The sequence below is a fragment of the Nuphar pumila genome, chromosome 4, assembly GCF_984573655.1.
Source record: "Nuphar pumila chromosome 4, dmNupPumi1.hap1.1, whole genome shotgun sequence".
In the NCBI taxonomy this organism is placed as follows: domain Eukaryota; kingdom Viridiplantae; phylum Streptophyta; class Magnoliopsida; order Nymphaeales; family Nymphaeaceae; genus Nuphar; species Nuphar pumila.
The window spans coordinates 138,267,941-138,290,285 of NC_143252.1; the positions used below are offsets into that span (position 1 = coordinate 138,267,941).

At 35.8% G+C, this 22,345-nt stretch overlaps 1 protein-coding gene across 3 annotated transcripts in view; it reads right to left on the reverse strand.

Moving 5' to 3' along the window:
• Positions 1-22,345, reverse strand: part of LOC149841250 (uncharacterized) — a 72,053-nt gene that overhangs the window by 42,449 nt on the left and 7,259 nt on the right. For 2 of the 3 annotated variants that reach the window (XM_090003713.1, XM_090003715.1), the window contains exons 3-4: positions 17,954-18,112; positions 15,613-15,826 (exon numbers count right to left, since the gene is read on the reverse strand). In XM_090003713.1, coding sequence (XP_089859839.1) covers positions 15,613-15,826; positions 17,954-18,112 — 373 coding nt within the window. The remainder of the gene's footprint in view (positions 1-15,612; positions 15,827-17,953; positions 18,113-22,345) is intronic. The other variant, XM_090003714.1, reaches the window with a different exon arrangement.

The following is a 22,345-nucleotide window of genomic DNA, read 5'->3' on the forward strand; positions in this document are numbered from 1 at the left end:
AATTTCTCTCATTCGATCATACTATGAAAATATTTTAAAAATGCATGTCTTTTAATGAGGATATATGATTCATTTTTTGATATTAGAATGGGTTTTGACTATTTTTTTGTGTTTTCAGGACAAAAATGACTTGCGTCATCCTCATCCCCACATGTAAGTTCTGCTGCTAGTGTTGCTGATAATTGTAGTGTGAGTGATGATGCGAGGCCACTATAGATACATGTAGATAAGCTTGCAAAAACTGGAGGTGGTGGAAATAAAAGATTTTGATGCAAGCTCTGTGAAAGAGATTTTGTTGGGTCTTACACAAGAGTTAAGGCTCATTTATTGAAGATATCAGGACATGACATTTCAAGATGCAGAAAAGTTGGTGAGACAATACAAGAAAATACAAGAAGAATATGAAAAGAGAATTACAATGAGTAATTCTTGTGCAATTAGTGTGTCATTTGGAAGCCACCAAGAAGATGCTAAAAAAAAGTCAATGTAGGAGGTAGAGGAACATGAACGATACAAGCATCATTCAATACATACGGAACGGAGGAGATGGAGAGAAAAGTATGAAGATATTTTTATTCTAGTTCACTTTCATTTAATGCAGCTAGAAATCCTTATTGAAAGGATTTAGTAACTTCTTTGGCAAATTGTAATTTGAGTGACTATGTACCTCCAAGCTCAGAAAAAACTATGAATCACACTTCTTGCAGAAGAGAGGGCAAATGTGAAGAGGTTGCTAGAGATTAAAAAATATTTATGAAAGCAAAATTGAGTTTCTATTGTTTCTGATGGGTAGACAGATAATCAAAGGCGTCCACTAATCAATTTCATTACTTCTTCGCTTAGTGACCCAGTATTCTTGAAAGCAGTTGATGCATCTCGGGAATATAAAAATGTGGAGTATTTGAAGGGGTTGTTTACAGAAGTCATAAAAGAAGTTGGTGATCAGAAAGTAGTACAAATCATTACAGACAACGCTCCAGTTTGTAAAAGTACAGCATTGAGTTTGGAGAGTGAGTACCCTCATATTTTTTGGACTCCTTGTGTAGCACACAGCTTAAATCTGGCTTTCAAGAGCATCTGCAACCCCCAAAAAGAAGAAAATTCACCAGCATATGTTTTATGTTCATTGATTGAAGATTTAGAAAGAAATGTCAAAAGAATTAAAAATTTTGTTGTTAACCACCATCATGCTAATATTATATTTAATAGGCATTCTGACCTGAAATTGTTTGAAGGTTGTTGAAACATGTTTTGCGTCTATCATTATGATGGTAAAGAGGATTAAAAAAGTGAAGAATGCTTTGGTTAGTATGGTGAATGATGAGAATTAGACATTCTATCGTGCTGATGATGATGTCAAAACTCAAGAAATTAGAAAATTCATTATTGATGATGAGTTTTGGGACAGAGTGGTATACTTCCTTCAATTTACGCAACCTATTTGAGAAATGTTGAGAGAAGTTGATAAGGATGAGCCCATGCTTCACAAAGTTTATGAAATATGGGATAATATGATTGAAAAAATACAAGTTGTAGTTTTCAAGCATGAAGAAGAAAAAAATCTTGCATTGGATGATTAAGAATTTTTTAACCATATTCATTCAATTTTAGTCAGAAGATGAGATAAGAGCAACACTCATTTGCATTGCATGACACATTCTCTTAATCCAAAATATTATGCAAAAAAGTGGCAGAAAGGTGGTATTGGTCGTGTTCCTCCAAATTTAGACCCAAAGCTATCAAGGCATAGAAATATATGTATGACAAGACTTTTTTCAGAAGCACATAGTTTAAATCAAGCCACACAAGTGTTTGGAAAAATTGCATCTTCGAGATTATATGGACAGGCATTACTCGCGAGAGATGAGGATAATATAGATCCTATTACATGGTAGTCAACATTTTGATCAGAAACACCTATTCTCCAACGTCTTGCATTAAGATTGTTATCTCAGCTTACTAGTTCATCTTGTTGTGAAAGAAATTAGAGCACATATTCTCAAATTCACAATATGAAGAGAAACAAACTCACCAGCAAGCGTACAAAGGATTTAGTATATGTTCATTCAAATCTTCGACTACTTTCGCGAACCAATGATGAATACAAGTACTAATTTTCTCTCTTAGTTATTTGATTATTTCTTAGTTTTTTATTTAAATATATTTGTATTGTATTTAATATTTTCAAATTGGGTTTGTAATGCAAACAAGGAACATCCAAATTTTGGGATGTAAACCCAGAAGAGTGTCACTTAGAGGGAGAGCATGAATTTAACATGACAAACATGGATTTATCTGAGCCCAGTCTTCCTTCTTATGATGCATTTGATGATGAAGCAGAAAATTATTAAGATTCATTACTTCATCGTCATATACATTGTAGGATATACTTTTGGTATATAATTTAGTTCTTTTCTGCTTTATTTGATTGATATTTAGGTTGATTTAATTGTGGTGTTAGTTTTTGTGATGAATAGAATTGTAGATTGCTAATTTGATATATTGAATGCATGATGAATAATATTATGACAATGTTAACTGTTAAAACTTCAAAATTATATATATATAATATATATATATAATTTTTTACATTTTTGCCATGCCGCACACCGCACCCAAGGTTTTTTAAAGTGCCGCATCCCCGCACCCACACCCATGTCACATAGTTGATCATGCAGTTCCCTTTTCTTCGCATGTGGCGGGTGAGGGGAGGTGGGTTCTCAACTAGATTAGCAAAAGGGGTGAGCTTCTTAAACCAAAATTAGGTCATACACAAACAATATTACCTAAGAGTGGACCTTGCTAATTGGTGGGCTATTTGGTTCCAAGTGGAAGAATGCTGAGCTGACTCATGCAAATTGCACTCCTAAAGGGCGACTAAGTAGGAAAGGTAAGACATTGGCAAAAGGCCAACTGAAATAAATAAGGGACAAATTCTGTGAAATAGTGAATAGAAAGGATGATGACTTGGGAATAAGCAAAGGGCATATTAACAAGAGGTTCTTTGGTTTCAAGTAATGAAAGGGCATATTAAAATGGACGCTATTAGGATTCAGCTGTGAGAGAGGTTCCTGGTGAATGTTGACCACCATGTGATGTGGGAATGGGAGCAGTCCACCAGTAGTGTTGCAAAATGGTGGCTGCAGATGGTTATAAATGATGGCAAATATGTAGTTTTGACAGGCCCACAAGTCAGTGCGCTGGTCTGACGATGTGTCAATGTTTGAGTAGGTTCAGGCAACTAGGTTTGAGCAGAAATAGCTGCAGGTTTCAAGAGAATGATGGTTAGATGGAGATGGGCTGACTGAAAAGGAGGGTTTTGGTGACCTGAGAAGCAGCTCAGTTTTCACGGGATGTTAATAACAGGACAGGCATGGAGATGGTTGGATCCTCAATGAGAGGAAAAGAAGATTTTTTTACACATGATAAAAAGGAGAAACAGATGGGGGGCACGACTGGGGTTGAGCCATCAAAAATTGACATTGCCAGTTGATATCTATGCTTGACTACCAACAATCAATATAGGGGCACTAAATGCTACGAAGAAAGTGGTTAGAGAGAGAGAGAAGGGGAAAAAGGAGAAACAAGGAGAGGAACGTGGAAGGGAGAAAGAGAGACCCAGGGGAGAAACCTCGTGGGCAAGCGAGGCATGGCAATGAAAGATTGAAATGGCTAAAATGCCTTTTGATGATGACAAGAATGCCTCCAGCCTTGCCTGTATTTGTTATTGTGCCTACATATGAAAATGACCAAAGTGACTGTCATTATACAATGGTTAACACCCCTTAATAGCAAGTATCACAAACTCTGGTCTGAACTTCAATGTATAAATCAAAGTACCCTTTGGCCATACAAAATGTTATTCCATGATGTCCAACTAATTGAAGCATCCAAGGTAAGAAATCAATTCATCAGCCCAAATTCATTTTGGCTATTTTCAACCTTATCAAGCATGCTAATAGCTAGGGTGTCTATTGCCACATATGGTAAAAACAAAGAAAATGACCACAAGATGAGTTCCATGTAGGAACAAAAACCTAGAAAAGACAAGGCATCATCCTTTCGCCTTTTAAGAATTTCAAATAGAAAAAGCAAAAGCTAAAAAACCATAAACAAATGTAGAAAATTACACAAATCAATGATTGCAATTTTGCCCTCCACTTTATACTTTTGATTATGCAAGCAAATAGTGTTATGGTAGTTCTGTTCTAGATTCAATTACCAAGAGTAGCATCGGTGCAAGGCATAAAAGCATGTATTGCAACATCAGAATGACTAGAGGATGTAAGCTGATTTGATTATGACCGCAATATTTAGATCATGACAATCAAGGTTAGAGTAATGGAGCGTTGAGGTGGCACTTTTTCCTACTAGAAAAAGAAAAGCAAAGATATCAATGACTTCTATTTCTCAGCTAACACTGTTCATTTGCTTGTTATATATTCGGAATCGTCTATGCCATGTCACACAGGTGCATACCTGCCCCTGCACCAGATACAGTGTGGGCTGGGTCGGGTCCCAACCCGGCCCGACCCACCCAAAAACACTTTTTTTTACTCTGTCAACCAGGCAGGGCCTCCCTGCCCCAGTTGAGCACAGCCAAGGAAAATGGGGGAGGGGTGTTGTTGCCCCTTCCCTACTTCCTGCCTCCCACTCATGCCGGGCTGGAGCACACCAGACGAGAGAAAGAGAGGCTGGAAGGGTGGGTTTCGTATCTGCGCCCCCCCCCCCCTCTCCCTCTTATCTATTGTTGAGAAGAAGAGGCACCAGCTCTCCTTTTATATAAATAATGGGTTTGGATTGAATGAAAATCCAAACCCATATGTTGTATTTTATATACTATATGAGACTGGGCTTGGATTATAATCCAACCCAAACCCACATATTATATAAAACATTATATATGGGTTTGGATTCTCATTCAATCTATATATATACACACACATATATATATAGGGAAATGAAAACCTACAAAATAGGCTAGGTGGTAAATGATTCATGCTAATGGATTTTCGATGTTTATTTCGAAATTCTGACCCATAGATGTGTTCACCATGATTGATTTACTCGAAATCAACACTTGGATCATGCATTTTGGATGGAAAAAATGGCATTTAGAGCCTCAAAAATTTATGAAAAGTGTAGACCGTTGATTTTTGAAACCTTATAAAAATCTATCCATGCATCAGAATCAAATGCACTAAATAATTCCTATAAAAACAAGCATATAGATCACATCCGTACGGTCAGAAATTTGAAAAATCACTGGAAATCCAATAGCATGTTTCTTTAGCACCATGCCTATTTTGTAGGTTTTCATTTCCCTATATATATTTTTATATATAGCAGAACCCAAAGTTTTAGAAATTGCCATGTCTTACCTTCGTACCTGTACTAGAACCCACTCCCTGTACCCATGTGACATACACCTTTTATATGTTTTTCTTATTTTGACATGATGAACTTTTCCCTGTTAAAAAAACAAAAAAATAGTATACCATGTTTTGCAATCACTTATGTTACAGCACCTACAGGTCTAGCTAATCATCCAGTCCAGTGTTATTAAAAAAGCGCCTCAAGGCGCAAAAAGCGCACCTCACCTCAAGGCGAGGGGCTTTATGCCTTGAGCGCAAGTATAAGGCGTAAAAGCCCCAAGGCGTGCGCCTCATAGGCCTTGAGGCGCACGCCTCGAGGCAAGGCGCGCCTCAAGATGAGGCACATATGCCTCGTTGCTTTTGGTCAAATAAGGGTCAAACCCCTTATTTGACCAAAATTTAGGGCTTAAACCCTTTTATTTTGTTGGTAGATCTCTCTCTCTCTCTCTCTCTCTCTCTCTCTCTCTCTCTCTCTCTCTCACACACCGAAAAATGGTAATGTCTCTCTCATTTTTTTTCACACGCAGTCTTAGCGTAAGTTGATGATTTCATAAACTTTGGAGAGAAGCTTTTTTTACAATTTGCAATGTTCAGAGCTATGTCACAGGGATTTGGCTAGCAGGGTGCCGCACCCGCGTCGACGCGACTCGACGCGGATGCGGGTGCGGCACCGGGTGCGGTCAACCCAATCCTGGGTGCGTTGACCGCACCCAGGATCATTTCGGTCCATTTTTGTTTGGATTTTTTTTTAAAAAAAAAATTGCCCTACGAAATGGGCTGCGAAATTTTTTTTTAAAAAAAATTCTGCTAGCAGCTGCCTTTTCAATTTCGTAAAAGATTTTCTCTCTCCACAATAAATGACAGCAGCTGGTGCTCCTGCCTTTTCAATTTCGTAAAGGATTTTCTCTCTCCACAACAAATGACAGCAGCTGCTGCTCCTGCCTTTTCAATTTCGTAAAGGATTTTCTCTCTCCACAATAAATGACAGCTGACAGCAGCTGCCTTTTCAATCCTTTTTCGTAAAGGATTTTCTCTCTCCATAATAAATGATAATGATGGTTCTTTTTAGTAAAGGATTTTCACTGTTCTCCTGACGAAATGGGTGCGTGCAGCTGTATATAAAATGAAATTTGAAAAAACCCGCGTCGCATATATATATATATATATATATATTTATATTTTTGCCCCTGCCGCACCCCCGCACCCGGGTTTTTTGGAAGTGCCGAATCCCCGCACCCGCACCCGCACCCGCGCCCGCACCCATGTGACATAGGTTCAGAGTCTGCGTGTGGAAAAAAAAAACATGTGAACTTTTCTAAGACTGCATTCATATGATAACATGTGAACTTCTCTCGTTTTTTTTTCACACACATGTTGATGATTGTGCTTTGCAATTTTGTTCTGAATTTAGTGCTCCGTAAATTAACCTTGTTTTTCCTTAAATATGAAATGTTGCAACAAAAGCTTAAAGTTTCTAACGTTACACACTTGCAATTTAGTCAATATCACAAGAAAATTATGTATTAGACTGGTCATAGTTCCATTCAAGAAAGTCAGATTATGTGAACTCTATTGTGCGTGCTTGTGCACGTAAGTCTCAAGCTACCCTTATCACTCATTCTTTTGCCTTTATATTCCTCTAAATTTTGAACTTTTTCTTTTGGCAATACAAAATGAGAACTTGTCATTTGTCTGCCTTCATGCTGCTTAAGCAGTAAAAATGAGTCAGTTGATTGATGAAATACAAATTAGTATGCACTATGGAATATTTACTTTGCAGATTATTACAATTTATGTAGTATGGATTTAATGATTGATGAATATTAGCGTGTTGTATGACTGACTATTTGTTCGTTTATTCTTTCTGAAACCATTATCACAGTTTTTTTTTTTTGGGGGGGGGGGGGGAGGTAACTTTCGGTCATAGTCATGTCTTGGTTGTAGGTAAAATCTTTGTTCTTGGGATATTATAAGCTTTTAGATAAATCTTGGCAAAAATCTCTGTCCTAAAAAATACAATATAACAATAACAGTAAAACAAGTAGGTTTAAGTAATTTTCTTTTCAATAATGTAAAGAGAACACAGAAAATCTCTTAAAAATAAAAATACAAACTAAGATTACTTGTATTTAAGATATAGAAAGCATAAGCAAGGAAAAGTTTTGTAAATATAGTGATAAATATCAGGGTATTTTAGAAATGTTTTCAATTTGTTTTCGAGATCTTTTTTTTAATTATACCACATGATAATTTCATGATATTTTCAAAAATATTGCATATATTGTGGCAATATTTTGAATGTGATTTGAAATTGTATTAGGCTCAGTGGAGAATTCTGGAAATTTGTGACCTTGCCTTTTCATCAGGAAGGGGTCTATCACTAGATTCACTACAACAAATTGACCCACTAGCAACGGCCATGAATCGTTGCCAAAAGTAGCCCCAACTGTCACTATTTGAAGGAGTGACGGACCATGTCTGTCACGGGAAAACCCATTGCAGAAAAAGTTTGAGTCGATTAGCCTTGTTCCATTTAACTCTTTTGGCTTGGCTTAGTTCACATTTTTTGGTTTAAGATCTTGTGCACTTATTGGTTTCTCATATACACAAGCATGTATACATTCATTATTGCTATTAGTTTATTGTTTGTTTGTGCATTTGTTGACTATTGAATTATTGAATCATAAAATGCAGCAAAATCCTTTTCGGTTTATTTTGAATGTGTCTTTTATCAAAGAATGATACTTGTAATCTAATTTTGTGTGTTAATATATATTTTCTTATATCATTTTTGCAGTTGAACAATAAAAAAAGATGTAGGATGGGATCATGGAGCTAAAGTTCCAAATCCCACTAAAGATCTCAAACTCGTAGGACATGTAATTTGCAAGTATTGTCATAATCAAACTACAAGAGGCATCTATAGGTTAAAGCATCACTTAGCTGGCACAAAACATGGTATAAGCATGTGCGAAGTGATTTCACCTGATGTGAAAAGATCTTTTCAGAATCATATAAGGAATCAGAAGCAAAAAAAAAACAAGAGAAAGAACAAAACAAGTTGGATATCGGGAGGAGTGTTTATTTTGGATCATCAACGGGCGATAATGTAAACAAAGAAACCAGTAGATCATGTAGTGATGCAAAAACAAGCACATGTGGTCCTATGGACCTCTTTGTGAACAAAGAAGCACAACAAACCACAATAAACACTGCTTTCAAAATGGATGAAAGAAAAAATGTATGTCGTGCCATTGGTAGATTTTTTTATTCAAATGTCATATCATTTAATCTTTGCAACAGTCCATATTTTGGTGCAATGGTAGAAGCTATTGCAAACTATGGGCGAAGGTTCAAACCGCCTTCTTATCAAAAGATCAGAACGTGGATTTTGAAGGGCGAGGTAGATTATACTCACGAAATTTTAAAAGAGTTCAAAAAGGAATGGCCAAAGGTTAGTTGTTGCATTATGGCAGATGGTTGGACAGATGGAAAAGGAAGAAAATTAATTTTCCTGTGAACAGCTCATCTGATACAGTATTTTTGAAATCTGTTGACATCAGTGACATGAAAAAAACTTGTGCAAATTTGTGTAAATTGTTTGAAGAAATTGTTAAAGAAGTTTGTGAAAGTAATGTGGTACAATTCATTACAGATAATACACCAAATTATGTGACAGCTGAGAATATGTTAACAGTAGAAAAAAATATTTTTTGGACACCATGTGCGGCGCATTGCTTGGATCTTATGTTAGAAGATATTGGAAAGATATTAATTTTTAAAGATACAGTGGAAAAGCAAAAAAATTTACAAAATATATTTATAGTCATGCATGGGTATTAAATTTGATGATAAAGTTCACAAAGAAGAAAGAACTTTTACGTACAGCCGTCACTCGTTTCGCCACAACATCTTACGCTTCATAGTATTGGATATTATAAGAAAGAGTTGAAGTCGATGTTCTTGTCTTCAAATTTTAGATCATCTAATTACTATAAGAAATCTGATGTCAAGAACATTTCTTATATTGTTCTTAATGATCATAAGTTTTGGCTGTCATATCATATGCAATTAAAGTTATATTGTCTTTCGTGAAAGTGTTGCGATTAGTAGATGCAGATGAGTCTGCAATACGATTTTTGTACGAGGCAATGGATAGAGCAAAGGAGAAAATTGCTTCAAACCTTGACAATGTTGAAAAAAAATATAAACTATTTAGGATATCATTGATAGACGATGGGACTTGCAACTTCATAAGCCTTTGCATGCAGTTGCCTATTATTTAAATCATCATTTTTATTATGCTGACAACTTCAACCCGGATGAAAAAGTTATGAGTGGCTTATATGATTCTGTTGAAAAATTGGTTTCTGATGCAAATGTTCGGTTGAAAATTACAACACAAATCGATGCATTTAAAAAGGCAAAGGGGTTGTTTGGTAGAGAAGCAACTGTTACAACAAAAAAAAATAAAAACTCCTGGTAAGTTTGTAATTATATTGTTATTTGTTAATATTTTATTTATGTTTTTTGTTAATTGTAACATTCTTAATGTTTTTTATCAATTTTTTATTGTTTTATTTGAATGCAACCGATTGGTGGAGTTTATTTGGGTACGAAAATCCTGAGTTGATGAATTTTTTAATTCGAAATCTAAGTTTGACATGCAGTGCATCGGGTCGTGAGAGGAACTGGAGTATTTTCTCATTGGTTTGTAACTTTGTATTTTATTTTTGAAATACATTTTTATAAGTGTATTTATCTTATAATTGATTATCAACGATTTGAAATTATAGGTGCATACAAAACGAAGGAATAGATGATTCCATTAAGCAAGGGTTCCCTCACTTTGTTGGACGGGTGGGGGTAAAGAAGTTAGTCCAAGACCATAAAATTAGGTTAGCCACTTGGAACATAGGGTCTTTAACTGGTAAGTTGGTAGAGTTAGTAGATGTTATGTGTAGGAGAAAGATTGATATTTTATGTCTTCAAGAGACCAAATGGGTAGGTGAGAAAGCTAAAGTGATAGAACCTTGGGGATATAAGATTTGGTATACAGGAATAAATAGGAATAGGAATGGAGTAGGGATTGTTATGAGTCGTCAGTTTATAGATAATGTAGTTGAGGTCCGTAGGAAGGGTGATAGAATTTTACTTATTAAATTAGTATTAGGTACGGATATTATTAATATTATTAGTGTTTATGCACCTCAAGTAGGTTTAGATGATTCCATTAAGCATCAATTTTGGGAAGATTTAGATGGAGTAGTACAAGAGACATCTTATGGAGAAAAGCTTTTCATCGGCGGTGACCTTAATGGACATGTAGGCATTAGTAGGGATGGATTTGAGAATATCCATGGAGGCTATGGTATAGGAGAAAAAAATGAAAGTGGAGAAAGGATTTTAGATTTTTGTTTGTCCTATGATATGATCTTAGCAAACACTTGGTTTAGGAAGAGGGAGTCTCACCTAGTAACATTTAAAAGTGGGGTTAATACGAGTCAGATAGATTTTTTCCTACTTAGAAAGAGAGATAGGGGTTGTTGCATCGATTGTAAGGTTATACCAGGAGAAAGTGTAGCTACACAACATAGAGTCTTAATTTTAGATCTTAGAATTAGACAATGCCGCAAAAGGGATAGACATAGGATAGATCCTAGAATTAAGTGGTGGGCACTGAAAGGAGCTAAACAAGGAATGTTTGTAGAGCAGGTAGTTAAGGAAGTTGATTGGTGTCTCGAGGAGGATTCAGAATCAATGTGGAATAAGATAGCGGGTGGTATGAGAAAAGTAGCTAAGGAGGTATTGGGTGAGTCTAAAGGCGGTGCACCACTAGGTAAGGATACATCATGGTGGAACGAGGATGTCAAATTAGCTATTAAGGTTAAAAGAGAGTGTTATAGAAATCTAAGTAAGAGTCGTGATAATGAGAATTTGGAGAAGTATATGATAGCAAAGAAGGAAGCTAAAAAAGTTGTTCGAAACGCGAGGGCTAAGGTATATAAGGAGGTTTATGACAAGTTGGATACCAAAGAAGGCGAGAAGGATATTTATAGGCTTGCAAAGATGAGAGATAGGAAATCGAAGGATTTGGGTATGGTTAGATGTATCAAAGATGAAACGCAAAGGGTTTTAGTCAAAGATGAGGAGATTAAGGAGAGATGGAAAGATTATTTTGATAAGCTATTTAATGATAGTCATGCTCAAGATCTTGGAGACTTCTCCATTCCTTTTCATGAGATAAATCGTGACTTCATGCGCAAGATTCAAAAGAAAGAAATTGCAGAGGCTTTGAAGAAAATGAAATCAAGAAGGGCAGTTGGCCCAGATGGTATACCTATCGAGGCTTGGAAATGCTTGGGAGAGAAAGGTTTAGAATGGTTGACAAATCTTTTTAACTTGATTTGGCGAACAAATAAGATGCCTAATGAGTGGAGGAAGAGTACTTTGGTGCCTTTATATAAGAATAAGGGTGATATACAAGATTGCACAAACTATCGTGGTATAAAACTCATGAGTCATACTATGAAACTTTGGGAGAGGGTGATTGAGTCTAGGTTGAGGAAGGTTGTCTTGATATCGGAGAATCAATTTGGTTTTATGCCTGGAAGATCAACTATGGAAGCTATACATCTTCTTAGACAACTTATTGAAAGATATAGAGAGATGAACAAAGATTTGCATATGGTTTTTATTGATTTAGAGAAGGCATACGATAGAGTACCTAGGGACGTTCTCTGGTGGACAATGATGAAGAAAGGTGTTTCTCTCAAGTACATTAGTATAATTAAAGATATGTATGAAGAAGTAGTAACCAATGTCCGCACTTGTGGAGGGGTGACAACCAATTTCCCGATAACGGTTGGGTTACATCAAGGATCTGCTTTAAGCCCTTTCCTATTTGCGATAGTGATGGATGAGCTTACGAGATCAATTCAAGAAAATGTACCGTGGTGTATGTTGTTTGCTGATGATATTGTTTTGATTGATGAGTCTAGAGCTGGGGTTAATGCTAAGTTAGAATTATGGAGACAAACATTGGAAGCTAGAGGTTTTAAGTTGAGTAAGAGTAAGACTGAATATATGGAATGTCGGTTTAGTAAGCAACGAAGTAGTGATGGGAGTGTAGTGAAGCTTGGTGAGCAAGATATACCGGTGAATGATTATTTCAAATATTTGGGATCCATCATTCAAAAGTATGGAGAAATTGATGGAGATGTAAATCATAGGATAAAGGTTGGGTGGATGAAATGGAAAAGTGCTACTGGAGTGCTGTGCGATTGTAGAATGTCATTGCGGTTGAAGGGAAAGTTTTATAGGACGACTATTAGACCCGCTTTACTATATGGTACGGAATGTTGGGCTGCCAAGAGACATCATATTCAAAAAATGAGTGTAGCTGAGATGCGGATGCTTAGATGGATGTGTGGAAATACAATAAAAGATAAGATTCGGAACGAAGAGATACGTAAGAAGGTAGGTGTTGCACCCATTGAAAATAAGATGCGAGAGAATCGTTTACGGTGGTTTGGACATATTCGGCGAAGGCCTAATGATGCTCCAGTTAGAAGGTTGGAGAAATGGGAAAATATATTAGTTAAAAGAGGTCGGGGTAGGCCTAGGAAGACTTGGATGGAGATGATAGGAAAGGATATGAATGCTTTGAACCTCACCGAGGACATGGCGTTGGATAGAAATGATTGGAGGAAAAGGATTCATGAGGAAGACCCAAAATGAATTTCTTTTTTGGTTCATATCGCTGACCCCAATTGTTTTGGGATGAAGGCGTAGTTGTTGTTGTTGTTGTTTGTTGTACAAAACGAAGGAATAGACTTGAACAAGAGAAGATGAATGCATTGATTTTTGTAATGTACAATATGAAATTAAGATAGAGAAATATGGGGAGGAGGACTATCAAAGACCCTATATGTCTAGATCATATAGACTCAGACAATGAGTAGATTACGGAGAAGAAAGATTCAGTGTTGCCTAGTGATCCCAATTGGTTGTAGGATTCATGGTTGGATCCGAACTTCGACATAAATGCCATTGAGCATGTGCCTATTGAAAAAGTCACTTCACCTCATGATTCACAAACTGGTTATAGGCAAGACAACTCTTCAAGAGATCGAGGTAAAGCTAAATTTCTTTTACCTTGCTATGAATATAAATATATTTTTTTAATTACATAAAATAAGTATTTAATACATGATTTTTATTGCAGGAAAAAGAAAAGCAAAATAAGTGACCGAGGATATGGAGGAAGAAAGTGCAGTTGATGAAGAGTCACAGAATGAAGATGAAGGAGAACCTATTTATATGGATTTCTCAAATGATGACATTGAAGACTTAGATATTAATGATGACGAGACACAAGAAGAGCCTAGGCCCTAATTCATATCATAGACTTATGGCGATTTATATGTTTTTTTAGGTCTTTCAATTGCAATTGTGAATGTTAACACTCTCATTTTGAAGAGTTTTAGACAAATATATTAACATTTGGTTGTTAATACTAACATGCATTTTCTAATTATGACATTGTATTGTTAATGCTAAGATGCATTTCGTTGTTAATGTTAATTTTTTATTTAATGAATGCCCATGTTTTATTTTTTAGATACTTACATAGATCAAGTTGTTGCAATAATGTTACTTTTACATGTTAATCTCATATTTTTTCAGTATTTACTTGAGATTTTTTATGTCATGTTGGTTGTTGCTTCATCAATAAAGATTTTTTTATTTATTTATAATTTTAGATATTTTTATAGTTTTTTTAAGTTTAAAAAAATTTTGAGGCTTACGCTTTACGCCTCGAGGCGTAAGCCTCGCCTCAGATTTTGGTGGAGCGCCTCGCTACGCCTCAACGCTTTTCGCAGCACTGATCCGGTCTTTCCAAGTGTTATTAGTATGTTGCATAAGTCCATGCCCAAGGGCATATCAGTTGTGAGTAGATTCCCCTGTGTTAGCAAAAAAAACCTTCCAAGGCTGTGCAAGTTCCTTCCAAAACATATGGCTTCTCCAGCGCAAGTTCCAAAATCTAGACAAACAGCGCTTACATGAATCGTGTGATGAAATGCCAAGAGTGGATATATGAGAATACAGAACTGCCAAATCATTCATCTTCCTTGTATTCTTCATGTAGTATGCAAAACTGAATGACTCTCTCAGCTTATGTAAAAACTTCCATTTTTATTACTTGTACAAATAATCACAAAAAAGAACAAAGGATGGTTTTTTGCACTTCTGATGCATTGGTTAATTGTCTCAAGTATAGAGTCTAAATGAAACTACGTCTGACATTTTGAGAATATGATGAGGATAAAATAGGACTAACAAACAATTTTGCCAAAGAACACACATTATGATAACAGAAATGGTGATGCATATTTCTAATCATGAAGCCTTTAAAATGTTCGTGATTTATGTTAAAGCTCCTCTTTATCTTTGAAACAAAAGATTTATATTATTAGCATTCACATGTCCATGTAAGTATATTACATACATACATACCTATACACATACATATATATGTATAGACATACAAAAGCTACCAACATGTGCTGTTTTTAAATCTATGTATTTTAGTGTCTAGTATCCTAAATTTTTATGACTAGAACATTACTTATACTGCACTTGTATAAGAGCCTCCTAGACTGTTCTAGAAGTTCAAAGATCCCAACAGATACTTATCCTATGGAGGGCCAAAAGAAAACACGACTTCGCAAAGTTCTTAACAGTTTTTTTTAGAAAAAAAAAACTGTTATAATGCACTGTTTATTCCTAAAAAATATTCCTAAAAATAACTGAGCTTTATTGGTAAAAACATAAGCATCATCCAGTTTGCCTAAACTAGCCATGAGGGTGTTCCATGAATGTTTCCAAAACTTAAGCCACTCTTACCATAACATCATCCTTTTCAATTTCATTCCTATCCTTATTATTTCACAGATCATGAAGATGAGCATCTCTATGACTAAGTTCAAATTCTACAAGTTAATGATGTGAGAATACTGACTATTTGAATTCTATAAGTTAATAAGTACGCATATAATCACTAACAACCATTCGGATGCATAAAAATACTTAAATAATCAAGCAAATATGGCAAGATTGTTACAAAATAATATATTTTCATACTTGTAATCAATCAACCAATCGATAGATCAAGAAGAAAAAAAATTCAAGATGACATTACGAAATTAGCACCAGGTAGTGATACTTGACTAACCACAATTGCATTAGACAATTCTTGATGGGCATTGTCAAGATTCACTGCCATTTTAGCAACTCGATGGGAAAGAACTTTTTGACGAGTTACCCAATCTGCATTTCTCCAGATGCTCTTTGGTATCTCACATAAACCAAAACCCAAAAGAAAAGCACCAGTAACAAGCCCGAAGGTATTGGAACATGCCATAGCCAAGCCAACGATCCCTCCACTCCTGCACTTAATCCAACTCACACTTCAAGACAAGATCAAAAGTGATACACAGCTTGAGGATGATACCTTAAGCAACCAGGTGATAAACACAAAATTATCCCAAGCAGTGTCTCACCCCCAGTAAAAGTTTCAATCACAATAAACTTTTAAAAATTTAAGAATTAAGACAGTTCAGCTCAGTTAAATTAAAATGTGAACCTGTGAAGTGTGAACCAACAAGCAAAACAAAAGCACATAGACAAAACAGTTACAAGAGGCACTAGCAAAAACACCATAGTTCATGCCTCAAAGTCAATGTCAATTCGTAAAAAAAAGACTAATATATAGGAAAAATACTATTTGCCTGGAGTTCAATAACCCAAATTGTTGCAACCCAGTGTCCCTTTGTCCAGGTACTCTTATAGCTTTATTTTAAATTTTGAAAAAGTTTGGTTTGAAATATTCCTCTTTAAAACCAACTTAAGAACTGAAATCAAATTTGATATTATGGAAATAAAATTTCAATGAGACGATGTAATCAATATCAGATGGCAGAAACTTTAATCAGGTTCCCTGCAATCATGAGACATCATCTCCACTTATTTCCACAATCTATGCAGGCCTAGGTAATAAAATTCAAATTAAATGAGCTAAGAACATATCATTACAGGGAAATGGCAAAGGGTTATATCATCTATGGCAATGCCAACAAAATATCTTATAAAAGAAACGAAAATAAAAAAACAAAAATTTTCAAAAACGCACCTAAAGTATTGACATTAATTAAAAAAGCACCTAAGCTCTGAATATTTTTAAAAACACACCTAAAAATTTTGTGGTTAATTAAAAGGTCCAGCATTTATTTTAGTTAAGTTTGCCGTCAAATGTGATTCAAAATTACTATTTTACCTTCAAGTTAATGAATTTAGTGGAAATTCCTAATCTGTCATTTGTTTAAAATAAGAACTACTAGGTTTCATTATGAAACCTAATAGAATATATAGGATTGGAAGATATTAAGTATGCTGTACCTTAGCAAACAGCCAATGGGGTTCCATTTTCTCTTCTTATAGCTCAAGGAAAACCCCTTGCAATCCCCACGGTGTTTTTTTTTTTACAAAACCCATCCTCTTGAGTTTCTTCAAAACAAGTTCACAAAGAAGTTGTTCTGAAACAGGGTATGAAAGTCTTTGTCCTTGTGGTACCTAATTCGACACAAACCAGTAAATGCGATGGATTGGATTCAATACAAACCAACTATAATAGATGTAACAATACTGCCTAATAAGGGTTGGATTTTTTTTTTCACTAAGTAATGTCAAACCATAATAGAAAAAGTTACAGTCATTTTTAAGTGTATGGAGTCTATGGACATTTTCATGATTCTTTTTTGTCATGGCATATCATTTTCACTAGAGGTTTAAGAATCCATTTGCTTGAATTTCACAGTGGGGTCAAACCTTTAAATCAAGAAGATGACAAAGGAGAGTGGATCTGTTGGAGATAAAAACGTGGCTTTGAAGAAGAAGACCAACATCCCTCTATGACCCTGTATATGAGAGAGAGAGAGAGCTTTCTTGATAGATGTTGTGGGTTTGGAGAGAAGCCTTACTGGTTGCAACAGAAATGGAGGGATGCTGCACAACTATTTGGTAAAAGAGTAGGGTAGGTGGCAATGAATGAAAGTGGAAAGGCAAAGAAAGAGGGAAAGCAAAAGAGTAAGGAGAGTTCTAAGGGCAAATTAGTAAATTTACCATCTTAACTCAACTTAGGTTGGTAATAACCTAGGTTAAAAGGATGGAAATTTGTTTTTGATTAACATTGCAAAAATTTAGGTGTGTTTTTTAAAATATCGAAAACTTAGGTGTGTTTTTTATTAATGCCAATACTTTAGGTGCATTTTTTAAAATTTCCCAAAAAAAAGAAATGCATGCTTGCAGAACCACCAAAGCAACATGAATAATAAAATATTTTCGTAAAAGACAAATGAATGTGCAGGATTGGCAATGCATACCTTAAAGTTTATCATAAATTGATGAAAGAGATAGAGAAAAAGGAACTATGAGGAAAAAAAAAGAAGTCTGACTGAAGACATGCATGTATTGGTAAAAAAAGAGAAAAGGAAGGGACAAGAAAGGGGTACTCTTACCAGTTTTTGTGCATGATAATGAGTATAACTAGTCCAAAAAGACCAATCGAACCAACAATAAGATAGAAGACAAGGTTCTCATGTATACTAGTTTTAAGTCTCTCTTTCACAGTGAAGTCTCCTGCATCTTCATAACCCTGGATAGTGGGCACCACAGCCCTGCTTAGACAAATGCCATGATATGGAATATTAGGAATATGAATAAGAATTGAAACTTAGATAAATTTTAGAAGTCAAAGAAACATGTCAGTGAAGCAGAAAGATTATACACTTTGCAACTGTCACATACGTGCGGGCGCAGATGCGGATGCGGCACTTTCAAAAAACTTGGGTGCGGGGAGGGCATATATATATATAACTGGACTTGGTTAGGGAACTGAATCTGCTTTTTGACAGAAATGGACCTCAGTGCGGTTGACTTCACCTGACACAAAGGAAGCCGCGCCCAAGTGTCAAACCAGCATGAGGGCGGGTGTGGTGCTCTGTTAGAAGAGTCCGTGTTACATAGCCTTGCAACAATATATATATATGTAATATATATATTTATATATATATATATATATATATATAAATATATTTATCATACACTACCCGATAAGGGGTAGTTCTGTAAACTCGCCCAATAGGGGCATTTTAGTCTTTTTCTTTTTCTTCTATTTTTCCTTTTTCTTTTTCTCTTTTCCTTATTTCTTTTTTTCTGTTTTTTTATTGTACTTTTTGTGCATTTAATGCACAGCCATTGGGGGGGCCAACAAAGAGTCGTTGGGCCCCCAACGGTCACAATTGTGACCGTTGGGAGCCCAACGACTCCTTGTTGGGACTCCCAATGGTCCCTCTCTCTTGCTTTTCTCTAACTCTCCCGCACTGCTCTCTTGCCTATAAATAAGTGGGGTCTCCCCCTTTGTAATGTGTGGCTTCTTCAAGCCCTTTAGTGCCTTTATAAGATTTCATGCTTTCTAGCCATTATTGGCTTTTGTGTGTCCTCTTTTGGACTTGTTCTTTGATTTCTATGTGTGAATGTTCATTGTAGGACATACATTTCTTTTCCGCATATTTCATTACATGGTATCAGAGCCTTGGTTGTGCTCTTGATTCATATATAGCTAGTTGTCTTGTTTTATCTCTCTCTTGGCTTGTCCTTCATTTTTAATTATAGGATGGAAGGAGAACAAAAGATTGATCTCTCCTTCAAGCTTAATGGTACTAACTACATGATGTGGGCCGCCGCCATGGAGAACAACCTCAAAGGTAAAAAGCTTTGGGGATATGTTATGGGCACCATTAGGGAACCTCAACTTCAACTTACAAAAATAGATGGTGATCAAGAAAAAGCTCTTGAAGGAAATGCTCGCATGAAGGCTATTGAAGATCACCAATCTAAGGTAGAAGATTGGGAAAGTAAGCACGCAAAAATTCTTGCATAGTTCATGAACAACGTGGAGCTAAAGATTTGCGCCAACATTGCTAAATTCCGCCTAGCAAATGAAGCATGGTTCTTTATGAAAGGTATGTATACCCAAAAAGACCGTGCTCGTCAATTCTTTATCCAAGAAAAAATTTGTACCATTAAGCAAGGTGAAATGAGTGTAAGAGATTACTATAGCACTCTTGGACCTTTATGGGATGAGCTATCCCTTCTTGAACCCAAATGGGTATCTAGTGAAGATGTGGAGATGCGAAGAGAACAAATGGAAAAAGAACACTTTTTCCAATTTTTACATGGGCTTAGGCCCGAATATGAACAACTTAGGTTCTCCCTTCTTCATAGGTCAAAATCGCTTCCATTGGAAGATGCCATAGCCGAAATATGCCAAGAAGAAACGCGTCTTGGCATGACTAAAGGAGAAGATGAAGTTCTTGCCGTGTCTAAACCCAGCAATCATATGAAAGCATATAAGCCTCCACACTTTGGGAGACAAAACAACTATAATGGCAATTATAGGAAAGCCATTTGCCATCATTGTCAAGAACCGAGTCATATAAGACCTAATTGTCCAAAGATAAATGAACCTCCAAAAGGGAAAGTTGCTATTATTGAAGAAATCCCACAAAAGAAAGAGGAGCCAATGAAAGGGAAAGAGTTTTTTTCCCTTGCTCAACTATCCGAAGCACTTCAAATTCTACTCAAATCGCCATCAACTTCGGGAGCCGCCATTGCCTCTTCTTCTCCTCCAGGTACGCCCTCTTGGATTCTTGATTCTGGAACATCTTTTCATATGACCCCTATTGAAAATGGACTATCCAATATATGTAGCAACTCCAAAAATTCTTTTGTTTCAACCGTCGATGGTACCTCTTTACAAGTTAAAAGTTTTGGAACCTTAGACTTTTCAAAAGATTTTTTTGTGCCAAATGTAAGAGTAGTACCTCAACTTAATTTAAATCTTTTATCCGTCTCTCAAATATGTGATCATGGATGTGAAATCTCCTTCTCAACCAAGGGTTGCTCTATACAGGATCTCCAGTCCGAGAAGCGGATTGGGCAAGGCCATAGGAGGGGAGATCTCTACTACATGAACCATTTGAAACTTCCCATCAACTCATTTTGTAATCATGTCCAAGATAAAAATATAGAAACTTGGCATCAAAGACTTGGACATCCAAGCTTCTCAAAAATGTACTCCTTTCCTTTTGAAAAGAAATTTTGTAATGAGAAACATTTTGTTTGCAAGAGTTGTATTTTTAGAAAAATGAATTCCACCCCTTTTCCAAAGAGAACATTTGTGTCCAAAAGACCCTTTGAATTAGTTCATTCGGATGTTTGGGGTCCTTCTCCAGTCATATCAAAAGGAGGATATTCTTACTATGTTACTTTCATTGATGATTTCACTCGATATGTGTGGATCTATTTTCTCAACCTAAAATCCGAAGTTTTTAATTTCTTTAAGAAATTTCATATGATTGTCAAAAATCAATTTTCAACTAATATTTCCATTCTTCGATCCGATTCCGGTGGAGAATATCTATCAAATGAATTTCAAGAATACTTAGAAACCAATGGCATTTGTCATCAAAGGTCATGTCCTAAGACTTCCCAACAAAACGGTCTAGCCGAAAGAAAGCATAGACACATCTTGGAAACCACTAGGACTTTTCTCATTTCCAAATAAATTCCAAAAATGCTATTGGGCCGAAGCCGCCTTAACTTCCACTTATTTGATAAATAGAATGATATCCTCATCCTTACAAAATATATCTCCATATAAAAAACTCTTTGAAAGAACACCCGATTTTAATAGATTAAGAATTTTTGGGTGTAAGTGTTTTGTCCTCACACATAAAAGAGATAAGTTGTCTCCCAAAGCTATCGAATGTGTATTTTTAGGATACGGAGAAAATAAAAAAGGTTTTAGGTGCTTCAACCCCAAAAGCAACAAACTATATGTATCCAAAGATGTTACCTTTTTAGAAAATGAGAATGGTTTTGAGAAAAATAAAGATATTGATGAAAGCGAATATGCTTTCTTATTTGATCTTCTCTCTCAAGAAGATGTGACTCCTCACGTAGAGGATGTTCCTAATGATTTAGAGGATACTCCTCTTAGTAATGTTGAAAATGGAAGTAATGATTTTGAAAATATGTCAATTCAAACCTATGCTAGGCGTGGTCAAGAAACTCCCATAAGCGCTTTAGAAAAATATTCTCAAATTTCCAACATAGAAGAAACCTCTTTAAGGAGATCTAGCTGAATCTCCAATCCTCCTAATAGGTTTGTTTCCTATGAGTCACTAACACCTAAATATAGGGCATGCCTAATTGCATTACACTCTTATCATGAACCATCACACTATAATGAAGCCAAAAACATTTCTCAATGGGTTGAGGCCATGAAACTAGAACTTAGTGCCCTTGAAAAGGCTAAAACTTGGGAAATAACTTCATTACCCACTGGGAAGAAGTCTATTGGATGTAGATGGGTCTTCAAGATTAAAACTAAAAGTGATGGGTCATTAGAACGTTATAAAGCTAGGTTGGTAGCCAAAAGGATATGCTCAAGAGTACGGAATAGACTATGAAGAAACCTTCGCTCCCGTAGCTAGAATGACTAGTCTTAGGACTCTTATTGCGGTTGCATCTGTTAAAAAATGGCCTATCTATCAATTGGATGTTAAGAACGCATTTCTCAATGGCGAACTAAGTGAAGAGGTCTATATGGATCCTCCACCAGGAGTATCTATTGGAGAAAACAAAATTCTTAAACTAAAAAAGGCTCTATATAGGTTAAAACAAGCTTCAAAGGTTTGGCATGACAGATTTAATTTTCGTTCATGTTATACTGACATTGCGTTATTTGTGAAAAGTGTAGGGTCTTCTGTAGTTATTCTACTACTATATGTTGATGATATGATCATCACTGGAATTGATGAGCAAGGAATCCATGATATTAAAAA